The 8,788-nt window shown below is 40.2% G+C and overlaps 1 protein-coding gene across 1 annotated transcript in view; it reads left to right on the forward strand.

The window, feature by feature from the left end:
- Positions 1–5,049, forward strand: part of LOC138512071 (cytochrome P450 2B12-like) — a 191,808-nt gene extending 186,759 nt beyond the window's left edge. Inside the window, exon 11 of the mRNA XM_069627678.1 lies at positions 4,841–5,049. Within this exon, the coding sequence (XP_069483779.1) occupies positions 4,841–5,049 (209 nt within the window). The remainder of the gene's footprint in view (positions 1–4,840) is intronic.
- Positions 5,050–8,788: the final 3,739 nt, after the last annotated feature.

Raw genomic sequence — 8,788 nt, forward strand, 5'->3', positions numbered from 1 at the left:
GGGCTTCTTTATCCTCCACCCCACCTTTTTGTGTCCAGTCTAATGCCTTGATCCTGATGTCCCAAGTGGGTTTTCTTGCTTGTCCATGTTTGGGTCTTCTTCCATTTACTGCTCCTGATGTCTTGATTGGTGGTCGTTGTTTCTACTACTTCCCCTCCAACCCCCATTTTATCCCTGCTCTCCTCCTATTGTGTTGTTTCTGCACCGCATGTTTTTGTCATCACCTCTCATGCACTTATGGTATCCTGCTTGGTTTGGAGCAGCTTCTCGTGCCTCTTGAATTTTGTGTGTGTGTGTGAGACAAATGTTCCGTCCTGCACTTCTGGTTTGAGGGCATGACTGTTTTTGTTGTTGCCTAACCAGGTTTACATGACCTTTCCCCAATAAGTCCCAAACATAGAAACAAATATGGATTGTGCCCCTAAGAGACACTAAACTCTTGCTGTTAGGGTGCCACAAGCAGGCTGTGTGGGCTACTCTGATTGGTGTCAGCCTTGTTGGATTCAAGAAGGGTACCTCTGTGGTGTCTCTACCAGAAGCCTGTGTAGATCCAGTCCAACATTTTGACATTGTTCCTATGGGACATATGCATGGGATATGTATGCTGCCATACATGGTCATGGCTACTGCCTGCCTCCAAAATGTGAGGGCTACAATTGCCAGAACCAGATATTGGGGTGTGGGCTGAAGCAAATGTTTGTGAATGTTGCCTATATTCAGGGTCAGAATCCATACCAGAGAGGGAGAGCCCAGGACAAAGCCCCCAAACGTTATATACGGCAGCCCAATAGTGAATGCGTAGCGTCCAAATGTTTGAATCAATGCAAGCTTGTGGTTGTGAGAGTAGATATTCACTCAGCCCCCAAACGATCTCATACCTAACTTGAAGGTCTGCATCCCTAAATTGTTAAACCTGAATAGAAATCATAACCAGAATAGCAATCTTGTAAAAGCGCTGCTGCTTCTTGCATTCTTCGACAAACTGTTCTGTTGATTAAGGTCTAGACGATATCTGTGGATGTTCTTACCTTGACCTGTAGGGACCATTTTCCTCACAAGTTCTAAGAATCCATGGCTTCTAAGAAACACATTCTACCCAGGTCCTGCACAGACCTGACACAGAGGTAGAAGCATCTGACATGAAGATCACCGGAAACCAACAAAGCTTTGGGCATACAATTGAAATCCAAGACGGAGAAGTAATCTACAGTCACGCGGGGCACCATCTACAGTGTGCCCTCTGGAATCCTTGTTTTACCTCGTCGCTGCGCAGACTCAGAATGACAAAAAGGTGAGCGCGAATGCCCAAGATTCCCAGTACTTGAAGTCTGCTGCCTGTAGTTTTCAAAGTTTAACCCCCCCAGGGTTGAGCTAATGAAGAAACCAGGAATGGCGTTGTCATCTTTTCTGCAACCCAGGGGCCACATCTTTGGTGCCCACACTCCACTGATGGATCTGCATCTTGTTCATCATTGCTGGGAATGCCTGCTTGTCTCGGTCACCAGTGCTGACGGTTTGAAATACCAGAAAGGACTGCATTGCAAACCAGCAACAAAGTATGCTCAACTGTGACTCAATCAAAACCTTGACTCCAGAAGCCCCTGTCACTGGTGAAACGGCTCCCACAGATGACAGCAACTGAGTTTTTGGTCAGCATCGTGTACCAAACCCGCTGTTAGGAGGGTGTTCCAAAGTCACTACCTGGGGCAGGACTTGGAAAAGCCGCCATAGGGCTAGCAAAGTGAATCACAACCCCAGTTGAGCAAAGCTTCTCTCGTAGTGTTGACCAAGCAGCATGGCTGAACTAAGGATGAAGGGGGTACTGTTGTGTAGTACAGTTAACACTTAGAAGAATTAGTAAGTAAAAGAGCTACACAAGGCCCTCAGCAACTCAGCTGTTGCACTTCAGTCTTCCTGCAGGTTCGTCTTCTGTGGAGAGCAGCAGATTTCCAGAGTCCCAGCAGAGCTTCGATTCAAGATGGTGTTGTATCCAGGTCTGGAGGTTCAGGAAACATGCTGGCACAGGTGTATAGTCATCAGTGGGTTTATCGGTCATCAGCGCCTAGATGCCATCTGGTTCTCGCAGCACTTTACAAATATCGTTATAATAGAATACATTGGGAGTCCAAGAGAACAGGTAGAGGATTCCAGGTAGTTAATACAGGTAGGCATGGAGGAGCCAGAGGACCAGGCATCCTACACACAGAGCAGCTACATGCAACTTCCCCAAACTGACAGATGGCGGATACTGCTATAGGAAAGCATGGAGCCAAGACTAAGGAGAGAGGTTTCCCCCATATTGGAACTCTATATGAAGGGCCCAGTGATCCAAGAACAAAAGTAAATGCAGGAGGTGAGTGATATAAATCTCACTCACCTTCAAGGTCAATGACAAATTCCCAATGAGTCCATCAGTAGTGCTAGGATGCTTAGGACAGAGAGGGCAAAATAAAAATAAAAGAAAATGTCTCTTATGCCCGTAGAGAACACTGTCATTGTGGGTAGTGAGTACTTAATGCTCCTAAAAGGTTGCTCACGTGAGACCTGCACCAAAACATTTACCAACTAGATATAAAGTATATTATCATAATAATAATTCTATGTGAACAGTCCTTTATTCAAATTAGTACTGTGTTGCCCTATAGTTTTGCCTCCCCCGGCCTCACTCCTGAGAGTTAGTCTTGACTGCTCTGTCACAGATACCAATAGTTGAGCTAAAGAAAGCATAAGGAAATCCTGTTTGACTACTTTAGGAAGGGGACTACCCAAACCGAACAAAGGGCAGGGAGAATTCTCCTCAACAGTGGCCACTTCTCGGAACGTTCCTGTTGTCCCGATTGATTCCTCATCTCCTTTTGTTGTGCTCCTCGCTGATGCACTGACCCTGGTGTCATGATGCAGTGGTGTGTTGGGCTGCTTCTCTTACACTTCAAGTATTTGGAGCCCCTCTCAAACAGTGCTACTTGTATTCTATATTTTCTGTTCCTCACTTGTGCACCGCCTCCGATTTTGGATTTGTCTTATACCTGCCCACAAGGCATACATTCGTATTCAAAAATGAATTAGCAGAGTTTGCTAATTAAATTGTTCTTGACTAGTAAACGCACCCATTTGATTAGCAATGTTGTACTAATATTTTTAATGTCATCTGAAGTTATTTGGATCCAAAACATCAAATGAGCATCAATGCAACATTTTTGTGTACCGCTGAAGTAAGATATTAGTGAGACGAATCAGGGCAAGCAAATTCTTTAAAATTCCACTAGACCTGAAGGTTAAGTAATGTAGTTTACCTACTCGACCTAAAAGAAAAGTACTCAGCCCATAGCAACGGGTGACAAAAAATGTAAATGCACTTTCTGTAAAATGGTGCATGTCACCACAAACCCACTTTATGTTTAGCACACTGCTTCAACCCAGAAGCCAGCCATGCACAGTGAACCTTTCTTTGATATTTACTGCAAAAAAAGCAAATGTTAAAACAAAAGTTTCAAACATCCCCTGCAAATGGTACTCACTCTTCATAAACTCTACTGGACTATTCAAGTGAGTGAGTGGACTTTGCAAGCTCTGGCTGAGTGTCTGTAAAAAGTAAAAGGTTAACTACAGGAATGGACACAAATAAATAGATTTCATAAAAAGGCTCCGCAAACAGTTTGGCCAGCTCTCTCCCGAAGGTACTAATATATAATGCAATCATAATCATAGAGTAAAGTCAGCTCTGGAGGCTAACTACAGTGTGTGGTATTGCAGTAGATGTGTCGATATACAGTCTGGATGGAACTATTGATCATTCTTTTCCATAAACATCTAGTTAGCCTTGTGTATTCATTATGTAAGAGGAAACAATGTAAGAGACTAAGCAGAGTAGTAGGTGTAGCAGGTAGAGAACTGTCAAACTAGGTGGATTATTGTAGTGTGCTGCCATCGCACTTTCAGGGTAACTGGTATAAAACCGCTCATGCGTTGAGCACCAGTTGCACAGATGTGTGCAATCAGCAGGTCAGGTTACAGAACTAGATTTGCCATTAAAAGCAGTTGGCCGTGTGATCATGTACATTTTCAAAAGTGTTCAGTCATCAATGTGATGCATCTTCCTCAACAACAAAATCTAGTCGACACTGAGATTTAGATGCACTAACCTAAACATTACTGTAAAGCATGGAGACAATGCAGTGTTTTACAGAAGCAATAATGCAGTTCTGCATTATGCAACAACTTAAATTGTTAGGAATGGAATTGCATAATCGTTTTCATTAAAGTTACACATACTGGTCTTTGCCAAAGAGAATGTATCTTTGCCAAAGACGATTTAGTTAGCTTAATAAAAATATCATCCAGATTACCTCTGGTTTTCTAATGTTTGAAAAAGAAAATAAGAGTGAAAGAGATGATTACTATTGCACTCTCTCTCCCCATTAGCACCTTTGAACTTGCAGTGAACTGAGAAGAGGGTGGAGCAGGCATTGAGAGCCAGAGAGGAATTCAGCGTGAGCGGTGCTTTTATTGAACAGGGTAACTTAAATATCTAGCTTTGCTGCACAAGTGTCAACTTAATTAGCAAACCTACAGAATTGCATAGCAAATTGCTATGCGACACTGCTTATTGTATGCCTTGTGCCCCATATGTTCAGAATTGGTGTGGGGTTGCTTCTCTTGTTTTTACAGTTTCTATGCCCCCCTACTAGAGTTCCTGATGTCCTAATTGTGTGAGATTGCTTCTCAATCACATTGTTAGTTGGATCTCCTGCATTATTCCAATGTCCTAGTTGTTGTAGTCCCCTTTACTGGTGCCTCTTTGCTTTTGGGGGTTCCTCTGATGCCTTGTATCTTATTTCAGGTCAGCGGCAGTGTCCGGGGGAGCAACTCGTCCAGATGGAACTCTTCATCTTTTTCACCAGCCTGCTTCAGAATCTAGATTTAGGTGTTGCTGATAAAGAGCATATCCCTGATTTTTCTTACACAGGTGGGTTTGTCCGTGCTCCACTCCCCTATGAACTGAGTTGTCGGACAAGGCTGCATTCGTTTGTGTTCAACACTGAATGTTAAGACCTGATAGGGATAGCATCCTTCACATTTATAGGTGAATGTATACTGTAATCCTAACCCTTGTATCAATCCTACACCTCCTACCTCATCCATACTGCTATATGTTCATGGTATTTACAGCAAAATGATGTCTGTAAATGCACACTTGGCACATTCTCTTGGTATATAGCCTATATCAAATTCACTGCATGTTCCTGGAGCTGGTTGTATATACTGTTCTATCCCCAAATGTGTTATGCTGCCTTGTGTGTTAAACACAGAACCCAGCATATGTTAGTGTCTCATTTTATGGCATGTAACCCTGACATTAAGGTGTGTGACAGGGTCCTGCCAATGGGTGCTTAACACCAGATTCAGAGTGCCTAAATACATCATTGGTATGTAGCCTATTCATGGATATTACACACTTTCCTATTCCAGGAAAGTGATTATGAGTCACCCCAACCTGTGTAATCTGTCTTTCTGTTGGGTGTGTAACTCGCTCTGCCCATTGCTTTTTTACCCTACGCCTAGGTTCCAAAGCAGTGTCCTGGGTATGTAACACATATGTATGAGATACTGACATGTTTCTGGGGGATAGACCAAATATGGAAAACCATAGGAGTCTGCTTATAGGTGCCACAGGGGACGATGCATCTCAAGCATGGGTGGCAGATTTACAAATGTATTGGTGGGGCTAGGGCAGTGTTATGAAATTGCTAACATGCCAGCGGTAACAGCTAAATGACATTTGAACCGATAACATCACAGAATGTGGCAACACTGAGGTTAATAAATGAGAATAAATTAATAAAACAAAAGCTATATTAAAGAAGATAACATTTACTCAAGATTTACAATTTCTTTTCTTTGACACTGCTGCACAGAATAAAGGCTTCTCTTAGTACTAGTAGTATATACAGAACATTTGCAAAAATAATTTCCAGACCAGTTATCAGATCTGCTTCTATCTCTTACTACATCTTGGTGATATTAACATGTGGACAAATGGCTTAAGTAACCAATATGTCAGCATTTGTAAAGATCAGACTGAGCAATTGGCTTTGCTTTAGTAAATACAGGTTTAACTCATACAAAAGTGAACCAAATGGATTGGCTTCTAGCTATGTATAATGATATTATGATTTCTTCGATTGTGTATTTAGAATGGACTGATCATAGGCTAGTTAATTTTAATATAATAATCACTATTTCCCTCAGTATTGTCTGCAAAAAGACCTTTTAATACATCTTTTAAACATGTACATTTATGTTGCTGTATACTCTTTTCTATTTGTGAAAAACCTCTAAACTCCCCCAGGCATATCATATTCTTGGGTTCACAATCTCCTCTATTTTAGCTTAAGTTTTAACAATTCTCAAAAAATGAAAAAATAGACAGAATATATTAAAATCCATGTCAAATTAGAGACAATAGCCCACAATCTCCTCTATTATAGCTGAATTTGAAAATCCATGTCCCATTAGAAACGATAGCCTACGTGTGTTTTGCTCATGTAGGTTTAAGTTTATTACCATTCTTTTGAGCTTCTTCAGGGCTAATTCTAACAAATTCTTACTGGTAATTATACAATCTATGCCAAATCATAAAATAATGTATGTCCTATCTACAGCAAGTTGAGGTTTAGGGGATATAGACATAGAGTGTGAAAGGGAAGAAAGTACGTTTGATTATAATCATACTAAAACATATACACTTGTCTTAAAGCTACTAGCTCACTGATAGATCACACTAGTTACTTCAGTACGATGTTCTATAGAAATCCATATTTATGGCTCCGAAGCCATAATAGGCTTTTGAGTTGTCCAGGTAACTGTAAAATATAATCATTTATATGATTGGTATTCTTCCCCATTTAATTGTTAATGTACAATTCATCTGAGATCAGGATTATAAAATAACTAACGATGTTGGTATGCGACTTGTGCCTTATTATTTGTGAAATATTTTTGATCATTTCATCCTAAAGATAGGGTGTATTCTGTTCAAAAAACTAAAAAAGAAAAAAAAAGGCTTGTCTTAAATTATACCTTCAAAAATTCTAATCATGGACTTGAGGAATAAAGTTGTCACTCCATTACTAATGATGTCCTTAGACAATGTTTATATAGGTAATTACTTCTTAACTTACTTATGTTGCTTGTAAGGTTCCCCGGATGTTCGTCCTCATGGTTATGGCGTGTTGCAAAGCGCAGCCTCCACTGTGTTTCTTAAATATGCATTGTAATGTAATTTAATTTGTCATTTGTATATTGCCTTTATTCCATTATTATGGCCTCAAAGCACTATAGGTTAAACGCCCTCGGGGGACTGAAGTCCAAAGTATGGGAAATTTGACAGAGAAGTTTAAAATGAGTGTGTGCATTTTGGCCAAAAAAGGAAGTTGGGTGGGAATGACTGTGATAAACTGTTAATGCTCACCCTAAACCTGTACGCCATTCATGGTGCGCTGCTTTTCTATGTCCCGGTGGCAGAAAATTAGTAAGCTATTCTGTAAAAGGCATACAAATAAATTGCAACCTAACCCAGAATTCCTAAAAGTAGCTAGACAACAATATAAAACTGAAATTATTGCTGCATAAACACTTCTTCACATCCAGCACAGATGCCGCAAATCACTCACAAAAAGCCATTTTCCAACCTTTGCATCTTTTAGAAAACAATAGGACACCATCACCAAATATACCCATTATGTTTGACTGACTACAGGATATCCAAACATCAAAGGAAACTTAGAGTGACCTAATCAGAAACTCAATTCAAGCCTCTAAAACATGCTCATCTATGTCAAATATAATAGCCATGCTTAATCATAATGTGCCACATTTGTATAGTAATCACATTACTCTGGAACATCTACAACATATAGGTACTTCTGTTTGACCCACATTTTGTCCAGGTAACCTTTGCCCCTCACAGATTATGCAGGATGTATGGAATCAGGACATGCATGAATCATCATTGATGATACTGCTTGACCTTTCAGTGTCTTTTGACACTCTTGGCCACAGTATTCTAATTCAAAGTATTTTAATTCAAAGATTGAGCTATGTTGCATCAATGTCAAAATCTGCACTACAATGGTTTATTCTTTCCTTTCTGGTTGCCAATGTTGTTCAACCCTAAATTGAATTTGTACAAAGCGTGTCAACAAAATACAATGACACTCTGGCTTCTCTGTTTCTCCTATATTGCTCAATGTATATGTTAAACCATTTCATGACCTGCTTGCAGACCTCAGATTGGGTATGACTGCTATGCTGCTGACACCTAATTACTTTTCAAACTTACATGCTTTATTACCCATAATAATAACATTTTGGAAAATCAAAACCGGACACAAAGCAACTGGCTCAGCCTGAATACCTCCAAGACTGAATTAATTAAGGTACAGCGTCATAAAGTTATATCGACTTCTTGGAATCCAGTTGGAATCTCATGCTCTAATGTTAAATAAACTAAAAACTCTGGGTGTGTATTTTGACCCCAACTTGATTTAAATGGGATTGTTAGTAGCACTTCCAACTACCTTTATCTGTTCAGACAAATACACCCCTATTTAGAAAATAATTGCCTAAGTATCCTTACTAGAGCAATCATAGGATCTGGAGTGGAATATGGCAATGCCCTGAACATAGGCTTACTGAATTATTAATGTCAAAAACTCCAACATGTGCAAAATAACACTGCACAGATCATTAAGAATGGTCCTTTTTATATCCCACATAACTCCAATAC

This window comes from Ambystoma mexicanum, chromosome 1p, assembly GCF_040938575.1.
Source record: "Ambystoma mexicanum isolate Mex_15411 chromosome 1p, UKY_AmexF1_1, whole genome shotgun sequence".
Taxonomy (NCBI): domain Eukaryota; kingdom Metazoa; phylum Chordata; class Amphibia; order Caudata; family Ambystomatidae; genus Ambystoma; species Ambystoma mexicanum.